This window comes from Cavia porcellus, unplaced genomic scaffold (genome assembly GCF_034190915.1).
Source record: "Cavia porcellus strain 051 isolate PalLab524CR breed Dunkin Hartley unplaced genomic scaffold, mCavPor4.1 scaffold_25, whole genome shotgun sequence".
NCBI lineage: Eukaryota > Metazoa > Chordata > Mammalia > Rodentia > Caviidae > Cavia > Cavia porcellus.
In genome coordinates this window covers 37,611,112-37,637,216 of record NW_026947508.1, presented here as the reverse complement: position 1 = coordinate 37,637,216, position 26,105 = coordinate 37,611,112, and the positions used below count along the sequence as shown (strand labels likewise).

The 26,105-nt window shown below is 51.0% G+C and overlaps 1 protein-coding gene across 16 annotated transcripts in view; it reads left to right on the top strand.

Annotated features, from left to right (window-relative positions):
* Positions 1-206: 206 nt before the first annotated feature.
* The window catches only part of Ptprf (protein tyrosine phosphatase receptor type F), an 85,984-nt gene continuing 60,085 nt past the window's right edge, over positions 207-26,105 (top strand). For 7 of the 16 annotated variants that reach the window (XM_063236320.1, XM_063236313.1, XM_063236321.1 and 4 more), the window contains exons 1-5: positions 207-387; positions 6,722-6,801; positions 13,121-13,256; positions 21,239-21,384; positions 21,575-21,716. In XM_063236320.1, coding sequence (XP_063092390.1) covers positions 13,166-13,256; positions 21,239-21,384; positions 21,575-21,716 — 379 coding nt within the window. In that variant the 5' untranslated portion in view covers positions 207-387; positions 6,722-6,801; positions 13,121-13,165. The remainder of the gene's footprint in view (positions 388-6,721; positions 6,802-13,120; positions 13,257-21,238; positions 21,385-21,574; positions 21,717-26,105) is intronic. The other 9 variants (XM_063236322.1, XM_063236326.1, XM_063236318.1 and 6 more) reach the window with 3 other exon arrangements.

Sequence of the window (26,105 nt, the reverse complement as noted above, 5' to 3'; positions counted from 1 at the left end):
TGGAGTCTGTCCACGCTCATGCCTGGGGTTCAAAATCAAAATTGGCATTGTGGTGGGTTTCGACTCAGGGCTTCGTTGTTGCCTCTCCGGGCCTACGCGGCTCAGCGGCTGTACGAGCGAGAGTGCACGCGGGGAGGGGCGGTGCCGAGGGCGCGCACGGCAGGGGCAGGGGCGCGGGCGCGGGCGCGAGCGGGGGCGCGCGGCCCGGGCTGGCGCGGGAGCGGCGGCGACAGAGGCGGCAGAGGCGGCGGCTCGGGCTCCAGCTCCGGCTCCAGCTCCAGCTCCGGCTTGGGCGGCGGTGGCGGGAGCGGGGCCAGGGCCAGGTGGCGGGAGCGGCGGCCTCGGCGGCGCTGGGGGACATGCGGACCGACGGCCCCTGGATCGGCGGTGAGTGACCCGGGGCCCTCCCCGGCCCCTCCGCGCCCGTCCCTCCCCCGCGCCCCACGCCCTCCCCCGTGAGCACCGCGGGGACCCGGGGGCAGTCCCGGGGGGCCGGAGCCGCGGAGGCCGGGCCGCGTCCCCACCTGCCGCGCCCGCAGTCTCGGCTCGGCCCCCCACAGGCCTGGCGGCTCCTCCTCGCGCTTTCCTCGCAGCAGACGCGTCCCCCCCACGCCGGCCGGCGAGCCCCCTCCCTCTCTGCCTCCCTCCCCGCCCTTCCTCCCGCCGCACCTGAGCCGCAGCCCGCGTCCCCCGGTGCAAAGTTTCCCTTCGCAGGGGCGCTTCCCGCCCCGGTCCCGCCTCGCCTCCAGTCTCCGACGCGGACGCGCTCGGCGGCGGTTCCCGGCCTCCCTTCGCCCCCAGCCCCAGGCAGGTCGGCCCGCGCCCCCGCCCGGCGCCCCCGCCGCCGCCCCCGCCGCGGGACGCCCGCAGCCACCGCCCCCTCGCTGGCCGCCCCGGCGCACGTGCGGTCCCAGGACGCGCCCGGCCGAGTCGGGGCCCCCGCCCCCCGGCGCGAGCGTGGGCTCGGGAGGGGCCGGGCGGCGGGGCCCTTCAGCCCGCTGAGCGGCGCCCCAAGGCCCCGGAGCGCCGTGCCCCAAAGGACGTGTCGGCTCGCACCCGCTCCGAAAGTTCGCTCCGTCGCCGCCCTGCGCCCTGTCCCGTCCCGAGTGCCCAGTCCCCCGTCTCTGTGCCGCGTCGTCGTCGCGACTTTTTCCTCAGAGTCGGCCTCTCGGTGTCTCTGCCCCCTACTCTCACCCACTGCGGTCCCAGGGTCCCTCCAGCCGCAGCCTTGTCCCTCCTGGTGTCTCCCTTCTCTTCTCCGCCCTCGTCTCTGCTCTCCCGGGCCTCCGCTTTTCTAGCTGGGTCTCCCTGTTGTGTCTACCCCGGATCGTCCTGTTCCCTCCCTGAGTCTGTGTTCATTCCTGGGTCCCTGTTCTAAACCCTTGGGACTCTGTGCCCCCCTCCCCGTTTTGCACTTGTCTCTGCACCCCCTCTTTGCGGCCCCTCCCTCTTCTGGAATGTTGCCCCTCTGGTTCCTCCACCTGGGAGGGGAGGGCTTGGCCTTCTCCCCGATTTGCCCCCTCCCCCAGTGCAGGCCCGGGAGTGGGAGCAGATAGGGGCGGCAGCCATAGTACCTACCTGGACAGTGAAAAGAAGGGAGGCCATCAGTGCCAGGAGACTTTCCTGGCGCCCCTGAAGACAGCGGAGCTGGGCCTGGGTGGCTGGATTGCCAAGTGTTGGTGACCCAGGCGCCACGTTGGCTTGTGAAGGGACAGGCCAGGAATCCGAGTGATTTAGTGCCAGATTTAGTGCCCGCGAATCCAGGGAGGTGCATTGGGGTGGCAGGAGGCCTAGGAGGTTCCAGGAGGAGGAATCCAGCCAGGGACCATTTGGAAGACATCAGGGCACTTTTGAGTCTAAAGCAGTTATGACAGGAAACCGAAGGAAAGCCTGTTTGGTTCCTTATTAACTCTTACTTCAAGGAGCATGAAAATTCCTGGTTTTTTCCTGATTATGTGAGCTTCTGAAAGGAGCAGGTATGACTACCCCAGGACCATCTGGTGCCCTCAGCCTCACTGCCCACTCTGGCTTCCCAGTCCAGTCCTGCACAGCTTGCCCCACCCTTGTACACCCACATTTACTTTCTCCTCTCCGTCTTGCCAACTCTGGCTCACTCCAACTAGTGCTCAGAAATTCTCTGTGCTTACACTCCCAGCACACCTGTGCACATGCACACTGTCTTGAGCTTTGTGGTACCCACACTTTTTTGCATATTTTTACTCTTACAGTTTTTGTCTTATTATTTGAAGTGTCTTCCTAGTTTTGTTTTCTTTTCCAGCTGTTCTCCCTTCTTTCCTTTAAATTAGGAAGTTGCTTTTATGTAATTCTGTCCCTTCCTCGTCCTTGTGGCTAGTGACCTTCTTCCCTTCCATGCAGCCTCGCACAGTTACCCCTGGCATGGTAGATAGAGCTTCTGAAAGTGTAGGGAGGATTTGGGTGTCGGTAAAGCATTTTTCAAGAGACGGGGAATGAGCTAGAACCTATTTCTTGGGAATTGCATATGTGATGCGTACTGGCCTTGCCGATTATTATACCCTCTGCTTTTCTCCTGAGCAGCGTTAACTGTGGGAATTCCCTTTCAAGGGACCTCTTAAGGGAGATAGGATGCAAGCTTCCACATTAGAGCCTGTGGTACACTCTCGTTGTCCACCTTGAGATCTGGGGAAGAGGAGTGCTTTTCTCTTTAAGTCTCAATTCCAGACCCAGGCAGGCCCCAGGGCTGCTATGAGAATCAAAGGAATGGGTGGCAGTGCATTGCCAGTCACTTTGGGGGAATGCAAAAGCAATTCACTAACCTACTATTGATTGCTGACTATGTGCCAGACACCAGACTAGGCACTTTCTCATTGACAGTCTTTTTTGAGACAGGGTCTCAATATGTAGTCCAGGCTGGTCTTGAATTCACTGTGTGGCCCAGGCTGTCATTGAACTGGCAGTCCTCCTGCCTCAGCCTCCCCAGTGCTGGGATTACAGGTGTGCCATCATGCCCAGCATGTCTTATTTTTTTATGTAGAAGAGGTTGAGACAACAGCCCACCCAAAGCAACTCAATTTGGAGCGGGATTAAAAAGATTCAGCATGAGACAGGGGAGAGTTTAGAGGTAAGAGTCCCAGAGGAGATCAAGAGGGGGCCTTTCTGGATTGCATTTAAAGGAATAAGTAGAATTCACCAACTCAAGAAGAAAGAAAAGGCACTTTAAAGAAGATTGAGTATGAAGATACAGAGTTTGGGAGAGTAAGCCCAGCCCAAAGACAACCAGGAGTTCTGTGAGAGATGAGGGGCAATGCTTACCGAAAGGAGACCACCTCAACTGGGCATGGTGGCACATACATGTAATCCTAGCACTCAGGAGACTGGGTCGGGAGAATGCTAAGTTCAAGGCCAATTTCATAAGCCTGTATTTCAGGAAACAGCTGAGACTGCAGTTCAGTGGCAGAGCTTACCTAGTATGCTCAAGGCCCTGGGTTCAATCCTCAGCACCACAAAATGGTTTGCGTGGCAGACAGCCCCCAAACAGTGGCAAAGAGTTCAGACTTTGATTTTGAACTGCTGGCATTTGACTTGACCTTGAGCAAGTTATAGTACTTAATATCTCTAAGCTGGTTTCCTCATTTGTCAAGTAGGCATGGTAGAATTCCATGCCTCACAAGATTGTTAGGAGGATTAAAGTTAATACCCACAAAGTGTTTAAAACTGGGCCCAGTGTCTAGTGAGTACTGTTACTTAATGGTAGCAGTTGTTACTGTACCTTGTACAACAAGGGTAATGCAAACCCACTCAACCCATCAGGATCACCCAGAGTTGCTTTAAAAATATACACTATTCCTAGGTGTGGCAGTGCACACCTGTAATCCTAGCTTTTTGGGAGGCTGAGACAGGAGGATCCTAAGTTGAAAGCCAACCTAGGAAAGTGATAGCCTGTTTCGGAATTAAAAAAGAACTGGGGCTGTGGCTCAGTGAGAAGGCCTTGGATTCAGTCCCCAGCACTGTACTGAAAAAAACTTAACAGCAAAAACTCAAGGCCAGGGATATAGTTCTCAGCAGCACAACCTGGAAAACGCAGGTCCTAAATTCAGTTCTTGATCTTCCCTCACCTAAAAAAAAAAAAACAAAAACAAAACACTACCAAGGTTAAGAAATCTGCCCAGCTAAAGTAACTGCAGTTCCAAGCTGAGGCTCACAGGTAGGGAGCTTAATGAGGTGGGTGCCGTGCTCCCAGCCCTCATGGGCATTGGTGGAGTTCTGTGTGTCACCCCGGTCCTTTTGACCTTCAAGTCAGCGGGCTGTGAAAAGGCTAAAGATGCAGCCCTGTAGAAGAGACCCCAGAGGGTGGCTGGGTTAGTGGACATGAGCTGCGATTCTGAGAAGAGGCAGCCTCGAGGTGTTTAGGTCCTCTTTCTTTCTGAGCCATGGCCACTGACTAAACTGCTTTTTTCCTGCATTTGCCTCCAAGATCTGTCTGCACCAGGTCTCTGCGTATTCCCAACCACTGGGACTGAGAACTCTGATTTTAGCACCTTAGTGGTGTTTCAGCTGCTGCTTCTGGGCAGTGATGGCAAACTTAAGAACTTTCAATGGTAACAGACTGCCTGCTGCAGCACATGAGCCTTGGGCCACCACTGTGATTCTAGGGGCCACTATTAGTGATCTGAATGGGGACTTGGTTGCTCAGGTAAATTATTTGGGGGCCATTTAATCCTGGACTGGGTCATTCAGCTAGCTGTTGTGGCTGCTGTGAAAGCCTGCCCTGGTGCTTCTGTGTGCCTCCAGGTCTTACCAAGCTCAAGATCTTGTGTATGTCTAGTCTGCTCCAAGACAGCCTCCTGACCATTTTTGGTGCACACCTCTTTTCAGGTGTGGCTTCAGCTCAACCTAGGGTCTGTCCCAGTTTCCAAACACAAGGCCCAGTACATCTGGTGTGGCAGCAGCGCCTGGTGACTTAGAACACCTTTCCTATTCTCTGCCTTGGATACTGCCCCTCTGCTCAGAGTTCCTGAGCACCAGAGTTCCTGGGCACCAGAGGCCCGGTGGGTGTCTCTAGTCTCTAGACAAACGGCCTTTGAGTGTAGAACACGGAAGCTGGTTTGTCTAGCCAGACTCGCCTGGCAGCTTTCGTGCTGGGAGCAGCAGCCACTGGGAATGTTGTGAAGAAACACAATGGGCTGGGAGAGGAAAGTGTGTGGGCATCTTGAGCCCAGGGCTGCTGTTCTGGCTGGCGTGGGCAGGGTTGGTAGAGGCACGGTCTGTAAGCATAGTGCTGAGCAGTTGAGGTCTGTGCTGCAGAAGACTCTGCTGTCTTGCTGAAGGAGATCGGTCTCAAGTGAGGACGATTCTCAGGTATGGAACTGGTCCTCAGCTTGGGGATGAGGGTCCATCTGGACTCGAGAATGCTCCCAGGCCCATGGCCTCTGTGTTTCCTGTGTGTCTGTTCCGGGAGGAGGCATGGAGCAGGTTCACTGTGCCTGTTGGGGCGAGGCCAAAGAGAAGCCCACTGTGGGGTATATCCTGTAATCGGGTGGGTACCAGAAGAGCCAAGTAGCTATACTGTGGCAAGAAAATGTGAGTGTGACTGATCACTTCCCCAACCCAGGTTGTGCCCACGCACTGGTTCCAGAAGGAAGGGGCTGGTCTCTATTGCTCTATGCATGCCTGCAGAAGAGGCATCCAGGGGCATACTTTCATTTTAAAAATTATAGAGCATCAGAAGGTCAAAAAATAAATGTTGCCCCTGAAGATTCTTTGAAGAGTGGCATGTATGCTGGGGTGTGTTCCTCCAGGCTAGGCTGTTTTCTGTCAACTCATTCATGTATTTATCCACTCAATTCAGCTTGCACTGACTGAGCACCTAATATGTGGTGGACTCCCTGCTGGACATTAGAGATGGAGTACTAAGCTGGGCAGCAATGGCTTATGATATACTGGGCTTATTGTAGTGCCTCAGTAATTGTATAAGATCATAAATAATTACATTTGTGGTCACTATTCCAAGGCAAGGTCTAGGCATGTAGTCTCTGATGTCATTAAAGGCATTCCTGAGAAAGTGCCATTGGATATATGATTTGATGTGGAACTAGCCAGAAGAACCATGGGTAGCCCATTTCCGGCAGTGACATAAAACACAGGCAAGGCTGGGAGACAGGAAATAGATTGACACATTTGAAGGTCGGAAGAGAAAGTTCTTGTGGCTGGCTGGTAGAAGCAAAGCATGGCAGGTACAGCTGTAGAGGTGGCCAGTTGAGTAACTGTTGGCTCCAGTATCATTCTAAGAAATTTGGAGACAAATTACATTCTGAGAATTTGGGGCTTTTTTGTCTTGTTTTTTTAAGACAAGTCTCACTACCTAACCAGGCTGGCTTGGAACTTGCAGCAGTTCTTCTGCCTCAGCCTCCTTAGTGCTGGTGTTAAAGGCATGTGCCACCATACCTGGCATTCTAAGGATTTGGACAGAAATTCTAAGACCATTTACAGGGTCTTCATCCCTATGCATTGCTTGCATATATACAGATGGATGCCTGGTACAGAGTCAGTGCTCAGGGAGTATCAAATGAATGAGAGAGAGGAATGTAAAAAGATGAGCATTTTTACTAAATGAAGATCATCTTACATTGATAGCTTTGTAACCAGCTTTTTTTCCCAACATATACAACAAATTTTGAGTGCCCATTCCCATATATGTGCTGCTAAGATGAAATTTTCGATGTTATCCATTTCTCCCATCCAGGAAGGAGCGGCGGCCCCAGTGCCCTGCTTATAGTGCTGATCGTCCTGCAAGAGTGACGAGTGTGAGCAAGTAAAGACCCGGTGAGTGTACCCCCGAGTGTGGCCGGAAACTGGAGTGCAAGGTTCTGTGGGCTGGATTTGATGGATTTTGATGAGAGTTCTATAGAGAGCCATGGAAGGGTAACCCAAGATGCCCTGATCAAGTGCTGTGAGTGTGAAATCAACTTCCAAGTGATGTCCTAGGACTTGCACTGGGATCTGTGTATCTGCCTTTGCGTCCTCACAGAACACTGTCAGCTGGAGGTTATAGTAGAAGGAGCACAGTCAGAGGCCTATCATTCCTTGTCTCTTTGAGGCTACCTTCTTCCTATGAGAAGTACAGACAGGCTGAAGTTGTAGGGAATGAGGTTTGGAGTAACATGGTAGACCTTAGAAGTCAGGCTGAACCAGCTGTGGACTTCTCCTCAGGGTGATTTGGAGATACTGAAAGTTCTAAGCAGGGCTGGGTGGAGTGGTGCATGCCTACAATCCCAGCACTCAGACGATTGAGGCAGGAGGATCATTGTGAGTTCAAGGCTAGCTTGGGCTACATTATGAGTTCAAAGTTAGCCTCAACTACATAGCAAGACCCTGTCTCAAAAAAAAAAAAAAAAAAAAAAAAAAAAAATCCTAAACAGAGAAACACTGCCTGCACATCCATCTATCCATTTGACGTTCATTTGTTCATTCATGAAGTATCCTTGCCGTGGGATAAGGCAGTGAATAAAGTGCATGTAATAGACTTGATCACATTTGCATTTTTATGAGCTAGCAGCTGCCATTGGTTTGTGTGCAGATGAGTTAGAAGGAAGTGGTCAGAGACAGGAAGTCCACCAAGAGGGTTGGAGGTGGGTTGGGATGGAGGCAGAGCAGCTTAAAATGTATGAACAAATTGTGCAGGATGAGGAAAGGGAGCTTTTGCTGAGGATTCAGTGGCTGGAGTGGTTGAGTTGATGGTGCTGTCTGACTGAGACTGGGGCTCTGAGCTGAGGCATTGGTGGATCTGTTCTCTCCCTAAGCTCCTTGAAGGCAGAGCCTGTGCCTCTTGGTTATCACCCTGCCCACAGAGCAGTGCTGCACAGGTTGCTGAATAAAGAAGGCTGTGTCAGGGATAGGGCTGGACTGGTTGGGGAGGAAGTAGCAGCCTGGGTTATTTGCTCTTGGTAAGATGGTTATGGGGTGCCACAGGAAAGGCCATGGCACAGGTAGGAAAGGCCAGATAGAGAGAGAGGTTGTAAGGGTACCATGTCCTCTCCATTTTCCAGTGGATGGGTCTGACCTTCCTGAAAGCCCAGTCTCACCAGAAGAGGAACCTGAAAGGGAAGTACTCTATCCTCTAGGAAAGCCACTTGCTGATAGCAGTGTGGAGAGGTGAAGATGAAGCGTTCTGTAGGTCCTAACTTCTGCAGGCTGAGCTGGTTTGGAGGTTAGGAGAAGATGCTGTGAGGTCCTGAGGCCCAGGAACCAGCTAGTGCAAGTTAAACTGTGTGTAGTGGTACACGCCTGTAATCTTAGCCCTCTGGAAGCTGAGGCAAGAGGATCACAAGTTCATGCTCAGCTGGAGCAACTCAGTAACTTAGGGAGATCCTGTTTCAAAATAAAAAGCTGGGGGCGTAAACCAATGTGAAGGCCCCAATTCCCCACAGCACCAAAAAAAAAAAAAAAAAGGTTGGGGGAAGGACTCACTGGCAGATTGGGACTGCCTTGGGTCCGGGGCCCAGAACTCACTGGGGACTGTGTTCTGGGGTAAGAATCAGGTCAACCTTAGGTGGAATTGGCAAAGTAGCACGCTATCAGAGTGTCTTAACCTCTGTAGTTGACACATTGGAGCAGATAATCCTGTGGGCACTGGCCTGTTACTGTAAGATGTCTTGCAGTATCACAGGTTTCTTTCCACTAGATGCCAGTAGCTCCCACTCCTCAACCCCAATGTTTGTTTTTGTTTGTTTGATTTTAGTTTTTTGAGTCGGGAACCCTGGCAGCTTCAAGCTCATAATTCTCCTGCCTCAACTTCCCAAGGGCTAGCACACTCGGCCCCAGCTCATCCTGACAATCAAAAATATCTCTCCAGACTGGCATAATATCCCATGGGCAGTCCCACTGTGGCTTGAGAACCACTGTTCTGCATTCCTCCTGCTTCTTTCCCTGTGTTGTACAAATCTGAAGACTAGAGGGTCAGTCAAGGAAGGTTACTGATGGCTCACTGGAGCTGAGTGCTGGGGGCACATGAGAGGTTGAGATAGAAGAGAACAGTGAGTGCAGAGGCCCAGAGGAGCAGAGTTGATAGCATTGATCCTTGGGGGCTTCATAGGAAGGGGCTCCAGGCTCTGACCCTCCTCCTGACTGCTCCTCCACTCCCTAGAGAAGCTGAGGCCCATAAGGAGCTCCGTACGGCTGAGGGAGCCCCATATCAGCTGTGGATGGAAGGCTGCTTCTGCCTGTGCTCACAGATTTGGCTTCCTGGCTAGCAAGAGAGAAGGCAGTCTGAGGCGATTTCTGCCAGCTCCTTCCCTGGGGCAGGGCTCGTGGCTAAGACTGATTCATTTCTCTTACAATCCAGTGGTTGGTTTGGTGAGAGTTGGAAACATGTTGGTTTTCCCTTTTCAAGTATAACTAGGCCTGTTTCCGCCTCCGTTGCTGCAGTGCCACGTGGTGAACTGTCCAGAACATGACAAAAGGGCTAGGTTAGCTGCCTGTCGCTGGTCAGAAGATGAACGACCTCCAGCTCTCCCTGCCCCACGAGCTCGCTTCATTGCCCAAGCCTGGCCTCTTCGTTGGCTGACCACTGTGTAGGCCCTAGATCCCCCTTCTTTCTAGCCATGTCCATTTCTGAGTGCCAGTCTTCAGGGACCAGTGTCCTGTCCTGGGGAAGAAGGTAGGGGAGGCTCTATGAACAGGTGGTATTTGGAGACTAATTAATATTAGTGAATAATAACTTGTGGCCAAGGGAAATAAATTAATCCGTGTTTGCATATTCGTGAGGGGGCCTTGGGAATGATTCCAGCTGTTCTCCAGCCAGGATTGCTCCATCCTGGCATCATCTGGCTCCTCAGGCCCCTCAGAGGTTGGTAGGAGTAGGGTGGTTAGAATGGGCCATGTGGAGGTGACATAGCCTCTAGGTAGCAAGCATTTTCTGCAACAATTGTGTGCGAGTCCTGCAGCTCACTGTACTTCTATTGCCTGCTTTCTCCTCTTTGTTCAGAGCAGCGATTCACAGGCCCTTTGGTTCACAAATTGGTACACTCTCCCCAAGTATTTGGGGGCCAGACAACAAACCAGATTGCTTGGCAGTTTTTCGTTTGCTAACTGAGGGTATTATAAAAGAACAACTGCTATCTGCTATCCCCATCATAGCATACAAGAAAAGACATTTTAGCACCAAGGACAAAATTTTAGAATAAAGGACAGTTCTTCTTAAGAAAGGGCACTTGGCAGCTTCACACTGATGTAGCAAAAAATAAAAAAAAAATACATTAAAACCATTCCGAATGTTGAAAAACTACATCCAATTATATGCTATACCATAAGGCATGTAATTGTTTTGCTGCCCAAGTGTGTCAGTGTGGTGGAACTGATGGTCTGCAGTACAGTCCAGGGAGTCTGAGTTGAGCTTGAGTGTCCAAGTGTTTGGGTCTTTTTATTTATTTGCTTACTAATTTATTTTTTGGTGGCAGTAATAGGGACTCAACCTAGTACTGGTTACAGTCCCCTGATGCATTCTAGGCAAGCACTCTTACCACTGAGCTATATCCCTAACCCCCCCTCCCCTGCCGCCGCCTTATACACAGAAATGTGATGACTTTCTAAAAGTAAATCAGCTTTTTCGTGTTCTTTAAATTTTATTGGTACCTTTTAGATATACATAATGATAAAATTCCTCATAGACAATTTGTACTCATATATGATAATCTTGCTACTGCTGTTTTTTCTTTTTTGAACAAAGTTTTGCTTTGTAATTCAGGCTGGTCTTGAACTCACTATGTATCCCAGACTGGCCTTGAACTCACTGCAATCCTCTTGCCTTAGCCTCCTAAGTGCTGGGATTACAGGTGTGGGCCATCATGCCTGGCACCATTTTTATTTTGAAACAAAAAATTAGGTCTCTGACTACCATGGCTGGAATCTCACCTGAGGTTGTACCACAGGGATGTCTATTGTGGGAATGATAGCCCCATGACAATCTTGCAACCCTTTATTGCTGGAACCAGTCTCCCTCTCCCCTACCAGTGTCTGTAATGGAGTGTCATGCCTCTGCAATAGTCTGAGTGTGGAGCAGTGGCTTTCAGTCCAGGAATACCCTCAGCAGACAGCTCTATCCCCAGATGTCTATATCCTCTGTGTGCACACACATGATGTCTAGAGCAGACAGCTATACTCCATGATGTCTGCATCTAGAATTTACAGTGCTGTGATTACTGTACCAAGGCAGCTACAAGGGATTAAGTCTCTGTGATAATTGTACCGGGGAGTTCCATCCATGGTGATAGTTATGCATTTGTACTTTGTAATATCTGTGCTGTTTAACTTTGCCCTTTTGTGTCTGTACCAGAGAGATCCCCCACCACCATGATGCTAGTGCTGGAGGGTGTGGCAATGGTATCTGCAGTACGGGTACTTGCCTGGAATGCTTGAGCCTGGGAGTTAACCTCTATGACTTTTGTATTATTGCATCCCATGATGCCTGTCTCAAGCACTCTCTGCCTGTTCTTTGATGTGATGCATCACTGAGTTGTCAACTGGTGGCATCTGTGCTGCAGCTCCAGAGTGGTCACATCAGGGAACCATGCTTCCATGATCAGGCAGTGACCACCTGATGACTTGGGAAAGTTGGATCCTGCAATTGGGTGCACTGTATCCCACAGTGCTGTGATGACCAAGCCCAGACAGAGCCTTAGTGATAATGCAATCCCACCCCAACATGACCATGTAGGGAGTGAATCATTGTGGTCTCAGCCACCAAGTTTCTGTGATCACTGAGCAGACCCACTGGTTTGGAGAAAATGGAGCTGGATGCCTACATGCGCCTTCTGCTTTACTACTTTTGCTGCTCAACTTCTTTCTTAGAGTTTTGGTGAGATCCTGAGGCAGTGCACATCTCCATCTACCCTCACTTTCCCTTTATGTTCGGCTCTTACCTCTCTCCTTGTCCCACCTGTTATGTCCAATGCCTTAGTCCATTACTGCCATCTGACCCTATGACTTCAGACTGTCCCAGTTGAGAAAAAACCAGAACCATCTTTGATCCCTGTCCCTCTTGTTCACCTGCCCTGTCACCTTACAAATTCTCTTACCATTATGTGCCATCAGGCACCAGAGTCCCTGGGTACCACTGGAGGACCCCAAGGCATGTTCAGTGTCACTCACTGTCTCATCATGCCCTATCTGCGTTTCAGAGCATTAATGAGGGACTGACCATGTTCCAGCACCCTGCCCAGAGTAAAGTGTGAGCAGCCTCTTTGGGCACTGCTACAGTTCGGTTGATGTCCCCAGGCAGAGGGAGGGAGGCCCTCCAGTGTTCAGCACAGAGGTTGAGTGGTAGTTGTATGTCTGAGTGTGAGGGCTGCCTTCAAGGAAGAATTCCTGAAGGTGTCTGCAGAGTGGAGCTGGTGCACAGGTGCAGATTCTGCGAGCATGGCCCGGAGGCTTTCAGCTGGTCAAAACGCTGTCCCTCTCCTCCCCACCCTAATCTGCTTTGGGCTTCCAGGGCAAGGGAAGACAAGGCATGAGGGTAGACTCAGTAAGGGTCCAACACCTCCATTCCTCACCATTAAAGCCTCCCTGTTGTTTCTCTATGGAGTGGGAAGGTACCATGGGAATTGGGTAGGATGAGGGTGGCCAGGTAGGGCAGCTGCAACTTGTTGAGTGCAGTCCTGACGAGTCCTGACTGGTTGTGGTTTTGGCTCCAGTCCTCTGATACCTGGAGCTGACTGCTGCTGACTAGTCTATGTTATGGGGTTGTGCTCAGCGTGTAGGGGTCTGGCCTCTTGCTTCCTGATTCCCCACTGCTAGGAAGAAAATAGGCAATAGACTGCTCCTCAAGAGTTTGGAGTCTGGGCTTTGTGGGTCATCTAGCTGCTCACTGCTCCTTGTCTTCTCTATCCTGTCCTTTAGCTGGTTGAATTGGACCCTCAAGATCTGTGGTGGAACATCTCTGTACATCTTCAGTCTCAGTGGTTCCTTGTTCCCTCTGCTGGTGCTTAGACTACCCTAAAGACCACAGTGTGACTAGATTATCCTTGTCAGTGTTGGGATTCAATGAGGAACGCTTGGGTGGTTGTTGTATAGTCCAAGGTGGGGTCTGTGGGGCAGAAGGAGTTTGGTGAACATCAGCTAACTGGCTCTGCCCTTCTCTCCATTACAGGTGGATTGTCCTGGGCTGTGGCTAGCTGTGGAGCTAGAGCCCTGGATGGCCCTGGAGCTAGCCTCAGGGAGAATGATGGTGCCCCTTGTGCCTGCACTTGTGATGCTTGGTTTGGTGGCAGGTGCCCATGGCGACAGTAAGTCTGACCCCTCAAAGTCTGAATCTCCCAGGTTGAAAGGTGACATTTTTCCTAGTAGGTCTCTAGGATTTGGCAGGACCACTTATTAAGAGAAATAGGATGGCCAGATGGCACTCTAGAGAGAATCTGCTTGGAGCCCTCTCCAAAGAGTACCTGGCCCCATTGCTTCCCAGAAACATCCTGCAGAGTGCCTGTGTATTCTTAGGCTCAGCAGGGTAGGGTGTGTCTAAGCATGACCCTATTTTATGGGGCTGGGATGAGACAGGTCCTCAATTCATATGGTCTTTGTGTGACATACCCACAGTTGCAGATCTATGTAGAAGCCTCTGGTGATCTATACTTGGATAGCACTGTGGAAGTAGAGGGCAGCACACAGGGAATGTATGTGATGCCACACATGTGCACAGGTTCTAGGAGGGCTTAGAAGCCAGAGCTACTCATATCTCTTCTCCTGGGCCAGTTCGGCAGGGTCCAGGTGGTAAGACCAAGCCCTTCCTTCCCCTTTCACTTGAAACCTTCAAGGCACAGGGTGTCCCTCTTCCCTGGCCCTTCCGTGGAAATGGGAATAAGATTGTATTGCGCTCCAGCACCTGTGTGTGTGCACGTGTGTGTGTGTATGTGCGCGCGCGCGCACGCGTGTACATGTGCGTAGATGTGGATGGAATCTGTGCCCTACCCAGGTCTAACTCTAAACTTTGGTCCCTTTCCTGCGGCTGCCCTTCCCCCGCCTAGCACTACCGACTGGCCGCAGCCGCCCCGTCACCATGGTTACTTCTGCTTGGTTACTGGTGGAAGGCGGAGCACAGGGCAGGCTTAGCCAATCTGCAGGCTTGGAGGGAGGGGCAAGGTCGTAGCTAAGGTCCCTGGGGGAAGGGACTGTTCCCAGCTGTCTGGAGCTCCGAGACTGTTTTGGCCAAGTCAGGGGTCAGCCTTCACGTCAGCAGGCCATAGGGTCCCTCCACCCCCTCCAAATCTCTGGGCACAGATCTCTTCCCCTTGCCCCACCAAGGGCAGTTTCTCGTAATGGCTCATGAGTTATTCAGCAACCAGTCTTGGAGGGGGTGGCACCAGGTTGAAGCAGCCTGCCCTTTGTCCTCAGAGGCTGGGCCTTGGGTGGGGCTGGAAGAGAACGGGATGGGGCAGGCATTCCTTCCTGCTCTGAGATGAGGGTAAAGGGTAATAAGAGCTCCAGGTGGCTGGCCAGGAGAGGGCTGGATCAGGAGGAGCAGGGCTGAGGGTCTCAGCAGCAGAAGTCTGTGGTAAATCAGGAAGAATCGTGAAGTAGGATGACTGTAGGTCAAGCTGGCGCTGGTGGGAGAGAGCTTTAGCTTGCAGAGGCAGCTTGGAGAAGACCTCATTGGGTGTGGCTCTGTTGCAGGCAGGGAAGTGAAGTCTTTGTCCAGGTGTGGTCAGCAGCCAGTAGACATCAGAGAACTCCCTGTGCTCCCCCACCCCCACCCCCACCACAGACATCCTCAGAGCCCAAGAGAGTGGGGGAGGATGCCTAGTTCAGTGTTAGGAAACTGCATCTGGGGAGAACTGCCTTCTCTTTGCCTCAGACCCAGCACCCCGCAACCTGCACCTTTCATTCCCACCCCCCACCTGCTTCCCACATTCTCTCTGTGAGTAGCATTACCACCCACCTGGCCACCAAGTCAAAAGTCTGGGCCTCCTCCCAGCTTCCTCCCTCTCATATCCCACATCTCATCCATCACCAAGTTCTGTTGTCTCTACCTTCTGAATATTTTGGAATGCATCCACTTCTCTTTCTCCACTGCCTTCATCCAAGCCCTTGCTTGGGCTTCAGCCTGCAACAGCCTCCTGACGCACTGCTCACCTCTGTTGCTTGCCTCCAGTCTCTCCGCCTAATTTGCTTCCACTCCAAAGAGTCATATTGCAAAGGGTTTAAACTGTTTCGTTCCCCTGCCCACTGCTTATAGGGTCCTGACCCTTCTCCAGGCAAGGCATTGTTGAGCCTCTGCCAACCTCAGTTTTCACAGTCACCTTCTAACCTGCGCCCCCACCAACTATTCTTGAGTTAGGCATGTAGTTCACGAGTTACGCATCACAGCCTTCTTCATTTTTTCTATTTCCTATTTGGAACCTTCTTCCCTGCCCTTCACCTGCTGAATTCTGATTCCCCTCCACCTATCACTTCTAGGACCCTAGATTTTGTGTTCTTCCTCTGTGTGCCCTCCCACTGTGCAGTTGTGGCAGTCTACCTGGGTCTTTGTTTTCTACCCACCACTGGACTGTGGATTCTGGGAGTTCACGGGGTTGTCTAGCTCAGGGCCTGGAATGTGATGGGTAAGAGAAGTGGAGCAGCCCTGGACCACAGTAAGAGTTGGATGGGGGGCAAGTTGGAACAGTTTTTAAAGCAGATTTCCAGGGATCTCCTTGCTAGGTAGAGACCAGAACTCAGAGTCTTGGGACTTGAAGGTAGGAGCCAGCTGAGGAAGCTGAAATCTGCCTTGGCTAAGGTGTAGAGTTCAGGAGTGAGACCTGGGCACTCTGCCAGTCAGAGAGCCATGGGGCAGAAGCCTATGCTGGGGTTGTGGTGACCAGCCCTGGAAGTCAGGCTCTGCCCTACTGGCCTGCCTTACACTACACTCACTTTAGGGTCTCTCCCTAACTGTGACCAGGCTTAGGCTGTGCTTGGGACATTTCTCACTAGGGGCAAGCAGCCAGACCTGCACAGGGCTGTTGCAGAAGGCAGGGCAGACGCCCTGAGAATTGACGACCAGAGCAGTGAAGTGCGGAGTGGACAAATGTGTTTCTATAGCCCTTTAACGAGACAAATGAATGGGGGCCCTGGCCTCGGTGGAGTGGAGGGAAGCAGGTGGAGAATCAGCTGCCAATAGCTAGCCCAAAGGCCCAGCATCAATGTGGAGTCAGCCTGGCTGGAAACCTAGGCATGCAGCACATGTGGAGCTGGGTCCCCATTCAGTCAGCTCCCCCAGCCCAGGCTCTGGCTTCTCAGGAGGGAAGGCCTGCGGGTCCAGAGGTGGTCCTGACTTGAGATGGAGGTTTCTACTGATCTTGTGTTTATGCCAGGTACTGGGCCACAAGGAACTCATACAGGCCTGCCATGGGCAGGACCCACAGTGTGGGGACCCAGGCCTGGGAACAGACAGTTACAAAATGGGTGTAGGTTAGGGTGGTGCTGGCACAAGCAATGACCTAAGCATCTTGGGCGGGATGTTGCAGAGCTTTGCAGAAAAAAGGAAACCCTGGAAAGTGATTGGGCATTTGCTAATGGAGTATTGCATAATGAGGGGGGATTGGGAGAAAGAAATGGGAATGCCCTTGGGCTTCTCTGAAAAGCCTTTGAGAGAGTCACAGTGAGAAACCACAGACCGAAGTGGGGGCCCAGGACCAAGTGTGAGTGGGGCCCAGGTTATGGCCCTATAACTTGGGATTAATAGACATTGGAGCTGAATGTCTGGTGGCTAGCAGGGTGGGTAGTAGGTGGGAGCTATAGGTACAGGAGTGCAAAGGCCTGACGAGTTGAGGGTGTGTCTGTTCTGTGATTTCCCCTTCCTCAGAGCCTCGAAGCAGAACTTAGGAGAGTGCTACATCGAGGTCTGCAGTGCCCTCCCCATTGTGCTTATGGGTGGCCCTTCTAGACTACTCCATTCAACTTTCCACAGGATACTTTCTCTCCATGGGCCTGTTTTCCTGTTGCACAACAGAAATAATCACACCTACCTGGAAAGGTCAACTGAGGTCACCTGGCGCTTAGTCATTGCTCCCCCTGTTGGGAGGCCAGGCCTTCCTAGAACCAGGGTTGTCTCTGAGTAGGCTCCTGTGGGAGGGGGACCAGAAGCAAGCACTGGAACTCATTCATGAACCCCCAGCTCATTATGGGGTTTAGGACCTGGAAAATGGCTCCTTCTGGAGCTTTCCCAGCCTTGCCACTCTTCACCCCTGTGTGTCTACCCTCTGCTTCCTGGTGCTGTTTGTGTGCCTGTGAATATATGTTCCTCAGGGAAGCACAAAATAGCAGTCAGTCTCCCTGTGGAGCAGCTGAAGGTGCCCCCGTTGGCTGTCCCTAGCCCTGTAATGTCTCTTGAGGGTGTGCCTCCCTGATCCCAGGCTAGTTCTGGGGTCATTTCCACCCAGGGGTCAGTGACCTGGGCTTGAGAACATCAAGCTACAAGCGCCAATCAGGCTGGGTGGCAATAGGGCACTGTGACAGTCCTTCTTGACATGTTCAGATGGTACCCTTTTGACCCAGTCTAAGAATTTCTGTTCAGACCTTCCCAGAACACCTTCACCTATGGGGAAGGCACAGGGCAGAGTGGTCAAAATAGCCTGGTTTCACTTGCCTGCCTGCGGACCATCCAGTCACCAGAATGTGATCCATACTGGGATGGGAAACCCAACTGTGGGACATAGCGCAGGCTCCCGCAGTCACTTGCAAAGCAAGGAGGTGCTGGGGGGCTGGCCAAATAGGGATGCACATGTGAGAGTCTACGGTGTGTTTCAGCACGGTGCTCAGCTCTTTGTTGTAAGTGCTCAAAAGATACTTGTCTGAAGAGAAAAAGGCTTGAAAGGTCAGCAGAAGCAAGTTCAGGGCAAATGTTGAGCTTGGGTTTGCAACTGAGAAGGGGGAGAGTCCTGCCAAGCTCCCCAGAGATCTCCTAGTAAACAGAAGGGACTAGGTCCAGAATGAAGTCCAGGAAGAGAAGGGCTGGGGTTTGGCTCTGGTGTGGAATGAGGGTGCCGGTGAGTAGTGAGTAGCAGTGGGGAGTGGGGTGAGGCCTGGCCAAGGGGAGCCGTCTGCCCAACTGCCCTGAGGCTACACTGGACACAACTGCTCGGCCCATCTGGCCTTGGGCAAGCTAGCCAGGCAGGGCGCTGGCTCCTGTCCAGCTTCTAGAGGCAAGGAGCACCTGCTCCCCCCCCCCCTGAATGGCCAGGTCCTGGACACTGGTCAGCCTCCACACAGCTCCCAGGGCTTTCCCTCCTCGCTGTGGGTGACCCTGTCTGGCTCTTCTCTCCAGCTTCTCTGCTCTTTGTTTGGCCGGGAGGCCCTGCCCCACCCCCTACCCCCAGCACATTGCAGGCCATTCTGGTTCAGCAGGTTCCAGTCTCTAGTTGCAACAGTCTCTCTAGCTGCAACATGTTGAGGCAAGAGCTGGACCCTGGAGCTGGTGGGGAACTTCTGCCTGGGGATTTCAGCACATGTGAGGGGCCAAATATACCACCATCCTCTTGAGTGTCTTCTATTCTGTACCCCCGTATGCCAGGAGCTGGGTCAAATGCCTGGCCAGGGCAGGAAACAGGACAGGTCTGTGTTATATTGTATGTGGGAAATAGCTTTTGAACACTCACCAGAAATGTGGAAAAAATAGCCTCACACATGTGTGTGAAATAAACTGGGAACAAAAGCTGTGACCTCACACATGCATTAACTGTGACCAAGCTGTGGGAAGCAAAGGGAGCCTGCACCAGGAACTGAGCTAATGGGCAAGTTGGACTTGAAGGCTTTCTGTGGAGATGATGTTTAAGTTGAGGTGAGAAAGGTCGATAGGAGGTAGTGGGTAAAAAGGTTGTCCAAGAGTTTTGCAACAGGAGTAGCTGCGGACAAAGGTCCGCAGACCATAGGGAGCATAGCTTTTTCAGGAACTCCTAAGCCAGGACTTTGGGGAGAGCCACTGGGTCAGAGCTGGCAAGGCTTTGTCGTTATAGGAGTTTACTTTTTCTGTTTTATGAGAGCTGTGCAAAGCCTTTGGAGGGATTTGGTCAGGGTGAGGCTGTCCTTTGATTGCATAATGTAGAATAGCAGAGGTTGGGCAGGGGGTGACACCAAAAGCAAGGACTCCAGCTCATTAAAGCAGTGGGTGTCTCATTAAGGGAACATGGATAGAGGTGGTGGCAGTGCAGATGGAAAACTGGGAGCTGTCGTCTGGAGGTTCTCAGATATGGAGAGCAGGTGCCCAATGTGGAATCTGAGGAGATAGTTGTCTCTAAGAGGAGCAGTAGACCACACATAGGGCAAGCCTCCCTCCTAGACAGCTGGGGCAAGGAGTTTTGGAACAAATTTGGGTCATCCTCATGACCTGGGCTCCAGTGGGCTTGTGTTGGTTTCCCCACTGCAGCCATCCCCACCTCGACCTGCCCTGGTTCCCTGAGCTGGCTGTGTTTGCCTGCTGTCCCCATGTCACTAGGAATGGGCAGTGGTAGGTGTCCATGATTAGCTTGGGGCTTAGAATGATGGTCATACTATGGCTGTAGCCCAGACACTCTTGTTGATCCTTGTGGGGGTGGCGAGGTACTGAGAATTGAACTTGCTAAGTTGCCTGAGCTGGTCTTGAACTTGTAATCTTCCTGCTTCAGTGTCCTAGAGTGCTCAGATTATAGGCATGCACCATGTGCTTGGTTGGAGTTACCAGTTCTTAAACCCTGTAAGCCTCTGGTTCCCCATCTCTGAAATGGGGATCATACATGTCCCTCATGGGCTTACTTGCAGTTGTTGTGGGATGTGTTTAAACATCATCTTTCACGTCTTTCAAGAAAATCCACCACCCCTAGCTGCCCATCATCTTTTCTCCCAGCCGTGTCCCATCTTCCTTACACAGTCACCTGTATACTTTCCACTTTCACATCCACCACTACTCTGCCTTCTTTGGCCCAACTTCAGTGGCTTTGCTCTTGACAAGGCCTGTTTTGTGCCAGGTGTTACTGTTTATTGTTGTGGCACTAAGGATTGAAGCCAGCAGCTTGTGATTGGTACATAAGTTGTGCCAGGTGTTTTGGACTTTGGCAGGGCTGAATTTAAGTCCCAGATGTATTGTTTACTGGCTGTATGACCTTGGGCAAGTAGCTAGATACCTTTGAGTGTACAAATTGGAGCTCTATTAAGGAATGCAAACTAGGTGAGATAGAAGTACCTGGCAGAGAGTGGCTGCTTAGTGAAAGACTCTTTCTCTGCTAGGACCCAAGCCAGACAAGAGCTCATGGGCATGGAACAGGTGGTCTGAAAGCTCACTTCTTAAGGCGTTAGTCCTTCTTGGCGCTATTCATTGGTTGATTAATAGGAAATGGATCTGCTATCCGGATGAATGAGGCATTGCCACATCTCTTTTTTGTTTGTTTGTTTGTTTTTGGTACTGGGGATCAAACTCACAACTTTGAGTTTGCCAGGCACCATATCTTAATAAATCAGGTTTCACTGGCTTTGGACCCTGGGTATCAGGATAGGAGCTGTGATCTGGCCCAGGTTTGTATACCAAGTGACATAGGTGTGGTGGCAGTGCATGAGCCTCTCCCTTTCTCCCCTCTCCATGCCTCCTGGAGGAGGGGGACCTCAGGGAACCGTCTAGTCTGTCAGAACACAGCAACTAAGCAGTGGGAGCAGGGGTGGGGGGGCAGATTACAGGAAAGCGTTTACCTGGGAAGACATCCAGAGATATTTAGGAGCTGTAATGTCTAGGCTTTGGTGTGTGGGGGTTGGGGATGAGGAGGAGTCATAGTTTCTGACTTGAGCTTTGGGGTTGATGAAAGTGCCATGACCCATATGGAGAGCAAGGCAAGGTGGGGGAGGACAGGCTGTGGGAGTTGGTGGGGCCCATCCCGGAGGGCAGCTCTTGACATGCTTTTTCTTGGAGCATGGAGTAATAGGGCTGGGAAATGAAAGGAGGATCTCCAAACTCAGACTCTGAGGCTTGTTCAGGTTGCACCCTGCTACTTAATAGCTGTGTCATGTTAAACAAATCCTGTAACCTCTCTGAGTCTTGATTTTTCTTTTCTATAAACAGTAATTATAGCACCTACTTCATAGGCTTCAAAGAGTTAATAAGCGTTTAGCACCTTGAACAGTGCCTGGTATACATTAAGCACTATATAGAAGTTAGGTGTTACTATTTTGTCTGTAAATCTTTCTTGGTCCCTTACACCTGCATCTGCTGCCTACACTGTCGACTGTGCCTGTGAGTGACCATGCTGTAATAACTTGGTGTCTCCATCTCTTCCAGGCAAACCTGTCTTTGTTAAGGTCCCCGAAGACCAGACTGGGCTCTCAGGAGGGGTAGCATCTTTTGTGTGCCAAGCCACTGGTGAACCCAAGCCACGCATCACATGGATGAAGAAGGGGAAGAAAGTCAGCTCCCAGCGCTTCGAGGTCCGTCCCCAGTCGGGAAGGGCAGGAAGGCTGGGGATCTGCCCACTCTTCAGTCTGGTCCTTTACCTGGTTCTCTTAGTCTCTCTCCCTCTCTTCATTGCAAGTCTTTCAGAAGTAGGAGGAAGACTGTTCTGAGTAGGCCCCTGTGTCACCAACAGACTATGACCACCACTTCTTTGTCCTCTGACAGGTGATCGAATTTGATGATGGGGCAGGATCAGTGTTGCGGATCCAGCCATTGCGGGTGCAGCGAGATGAAGCCATCTATGAGTGCACAGCTACCAACAGTTTGGGCGAGATCAACACTAGTGCCAAACTCTCAGTGCTTGAAGGTATACACCATCAGGACATGGCATGGTGGGTGGGTAGACGAAGGTATGAAGAGAGCCAGCCGGCCTAGGCCCTAGACAGTGGATATCTGGGGGTGAGTGAAAGTCAGCAGTGACCAGGCCTGGGTTGGCTTATGCCGAAACCAGCTATGTGTATGGTGCCTTTGTATCTTCCTGCCAAGCTGGATCGTTGCTCTGGCCAGCTGTGGGTCTGATTTGAGGTGTAGGGCTGCTGCTGGGTATCCCTTGGGTTTTGAGACTGTGTTAATGACTAATGTTTTTCTATGGAATCTGTCTGTAGGTATCAGTATGCACCTTTTGCCTTATGAGCAAGGGTCCCAGGCTGGGGACTGTGGCTCTGTATGTGGATTTTAGTGTCTTTTCTCTCTTGTTAGCACTGCTATTCATTCACAAACCAGAACTACCTTGAAGTCCAGAAGGTTATTCTGCCAGGTGCTGCCCTTGAGGGACTCAGTGTCCAGTGAGTTTGGTAGGAACAGCTCAGAGGGCTGGTACACACAAGGAAGGAATTTGACCAGAGTCAGGTCTTGGAAGTGGGCGGGGTGGTGGTGAACTGGTACCCAGATGGTGACCAGACATGTGCACAGCCCAGAGGTGAAGGAGAATGCAGCTTTTTGAGAACTCTGGTTCAGTGTAGAGTTTCTTTTGGGTGGGGGTTTGGGAGTACACAGAGGGCACAGGAAGAAGAGGAAAGAGCAGTTCAAGATCAGGCTGAGAAGTATCACTTTCCTGGAGACATAGGAAAGCATACAGTTAGACTTTAGCCACATGGATTCATCAGTTCAAATACTAATGTGTGTGTATTTTCAAAATATAGCATTGATTCTTGCTTGCTTTTTAAAATGCAATACTAATACCTGCTCATTGTTAAAAAATTGAAAAGTAAAAATAAATGAGTGAGAAGTATAAAATAGAAAGAAATCAATCACTTCTTACTGTCCTTCTTCCTTGTGGCCCATTTTCTGTGCATGCATATATGTGTTAATATATAAAAAATAGGATCACACACCACCTCCCAGGGATTTACAGATTTTTTTCTCTTTCTTTTGTTCATTCATTCCTTTCTTTTTGTGTGTGTTGAGGGAGGCTGGGGGTTGAAGTTAGAGGCTTTGCATTGTTATATCTCAGTCTTTTTTTTCTTTTTTGATACAGCATCTTAACAAGTTGTCAAGACTTATAATCCTCTTGCTTCAACCTCTAGAGTGCCGAGAATATAAGTGTGACCACAACAACTACTTTAGCTTTTTTTTTTAATGTATTGTGAACATTTATCTTGCCGATGTATTATCTTCTGTGTGTGTGTGTGTGTGTGTGTGTGTGTGTGTGTGTGTGTTAAGACAAGGTCTCATGTAGTTTAGGCTGGACTTAAACTCACAATCTTCCTGTCTCAGCCTCCTCAGTGCTGGGAATATAGACATGTATCACCATGCCCAGCTCTGCATCATCTTTTTGTTGTTGTTGTTGTTGTTGTTGTCATTGTTTGTCTTTTTGAGATAGGATCTCCTATGTAGTTCAGGTTGGCCTTGAACTCACTACATAGCCCAGACTGGCCTCAAACTCATTGTGATCCTCCTGCCTCAGCCTCCTGAGTGCTGGGATTACAGCAATGTGTTACTATATCCAGCTTCTGCATTATTATTTGTAATGGCTGTAGGTAAGCTGTCACATGGAAGTAACCTAATTTACTTGCTATTCCCTTATTGTTAGACACATGTTGTACTTAACTTTATTTTTTATAAATCAGATGCTATACATGTCCTTGATGGTAGGGATATTCACCTATTATTCTAGCTTCATGGATGTGAAACACAAGACCAAAGGTACATGCTTTGCTGTTGTTGTGTGATAATAGGGATTGAACTTAAGCTCTTTGCACTGAGTCACGTCTTCAACTCTTTATTTTTGTCTTGAAATATAGGTCTAAGTTGCATAGGCTAGGCTTGGACTTGTAATCCTCCTGTCTCAGCTCCCAGTATGCTGGAATTACAGACATACCAACACAGCTGGCTGGGCATATGCATTTTTTAAGCCTTCACTAGTTCTAGGTTGTATTAGTTTATATTCTGGGCAAGCAAGGTATAAGAGAGCGTCTTTTATACACATCTTCATCAATTTGCCATTAAAAAAATTCTTGACCAAGTTAATAGGCAAAAAATGGCATCTCAGTTTAATTTGCAGTTCTTTGATTACAGGAGCAGTTGAACGTCTTTTCACATTGGCCACTTTTACATTGTGGCTGTCTTGTGTTCACACATGCAGCAGTTCAGTGACTCTTGCATCTGTATGTCTTGTGTGAATCAATGGTTCCATAGATCTCTGGTTGACCATTCAGCTTTGAGAGGCCGTAAGAGGACAGTGGTCAAGACAAGGACTCTGGACCACTTCATCACCATGTAGCTTTGGGACAGTAACTACATGTGAATCTCATTGCTCTGTCTGCAGACAGGGATATAATCCTTCCTGTAGTGCTTGCTTCGGCAGCACACATGCTGAAATGCCCTGTGTTCCAGCTGGTTCAGGAGATTAAAATACAATGTGGTAAGCACTTCAGGACTCCAGTGTGTGTGGTTACTGCTCTTGCTTGGGCTGGATGTTGCATGTTTTGAGGCCCAGACATGTGAGTGAGTGATACTTGGCTTCCATACTATCTGGCATGGTCTAGGTAGTACTGGCCTTAGTGCCCACTCCATCTGGGGAGACTGTGAGGCAGGCCCAGAAGACTGAGACTACTCCTAGCCTCCTTTCCAAACTGAAGTATGGGGGTAAATATGTCAATAGTGCCTTCCCCATCTTGGCATCTACTTCTGCTAGCTGCCATCTGCTCTCCCCTGCCGTTCAGATGGTGGCCAAAAGGCCAGAACTATGGCTTCTGGGTGTCTTCCTAGAGCCCCTGGGCCCCAGGTTCCCTGTCTCAGGGACTCTCTTGTTCTACCTGCCAGCATTTTTTTTTTTTTTTTTGTCTTTTTCATTTTTCTCGGTACCAGGGATTGAACTCATGACTGCCTGCTTGCAAGGCAGGTGCTTATGCCACTGAGCTAAATCCCCAGCCCCTGACCTGCCAGCATTTTAAGGGCTGATAGGGACGAAGGCAGTCTTTTTAGACCTGGTGTAAGAGGATTTACTCAAACTTGCAGCAGTCCACATCAGGAAAGGCCTTTCTATACAAAGGGTTCTCTTTCAGGCCTTTGGGTTCTGTGTTTGTTTGTTTGTGGTGCTGGAGATTGAACCCAGGACACTGCACGCGCTAAGCACATACTTTGCCACTGAGCGTTATCCAGCCTCTGGCTCAGGGGCAATTTGTACCTTAGGGGTATGGGAAGTGTGGGATGAGACGTGAAGAGTGTAAGGCAGGCCCTTGACCCGTCACGCTCCCACAGAGGAGGTGGAGCTGAAGACCTGAGCCAGCCCCATCTGCACCTGTAACACTGCACCCGGAAGACAGAATGCTGACCTGCTCAGTTGGTCTGTATAACCTTGACCAGCTTTGAGCTTGGTAGAAAGAAGTGCCAGGAGGCAGGGCCAGCGGGAAGTAACACAGTTGGCCAACCCTGCCCCTCCTCTCCTAGCAGAGCCAGGAAAGCTGGGGCACTTAAAGGAGCTGAGTAAAAGGATCATTGGACCAGAGCAAGCCAGAGTCATTCTTGGGAGGCCACCACGGGGTCTGAAGAGAAGTGGAGAAAGGTGAAGCTGGTTTAGGGGCTGGGGATGAGGGTTGAGTCCTTTACTGTGTCACACATACTGAACACACCCCCCACATTCACAGGGCTGTGTGCACCTGCTCACCGTGAGCTGGGTGCTCCATCCAGTGGTTCAGAGCTGCCTGGGCTAGGCAAGCTCTCTCAAATCTGGGATCTGCTTAACTCACATGTGGGGTAGTGTACCCTGGAAAGGGAACTCTGGACCATAAGTTCATTCAGTGCCCTGTGGCCTTGCTTGCTCCTCATGCACCCTACTCTTAGGCTATCTCCCCTGCAGTCTCTGGAACGTTGCCACATCGCACCACACCCTCCTCCTACAGCAGGACTGCTATTCCTGGAGAAGCTTGGTGAGCCCCAGGTGGTGGTCTTGGGATGGTCAATGCTCTGCCTCACCACCCCCGCAGGGCCTGAGTACAGGGTGGGGGTGTGCAGCACAAGCTGACTGGGGTGAGCCTGTCCTGGACTGTGATGAGCAGGGGCTCTGCTGCCCAGCGTTCCTGTCTGAGTGGTAATTGAAGCCATTAGTGCGCCAGCCTCTCCCTCGCCGGGTAATGGCAGGAAAAGCTCTTCTCGCTCTGCACTCTTGAGGCGGCGGCTGAATCACTCCCCCTCCAACCCACCCGCTGCCGCCACTGAGACAGGGAATCTGACATTTTCCCTCACAAGGGAGGGG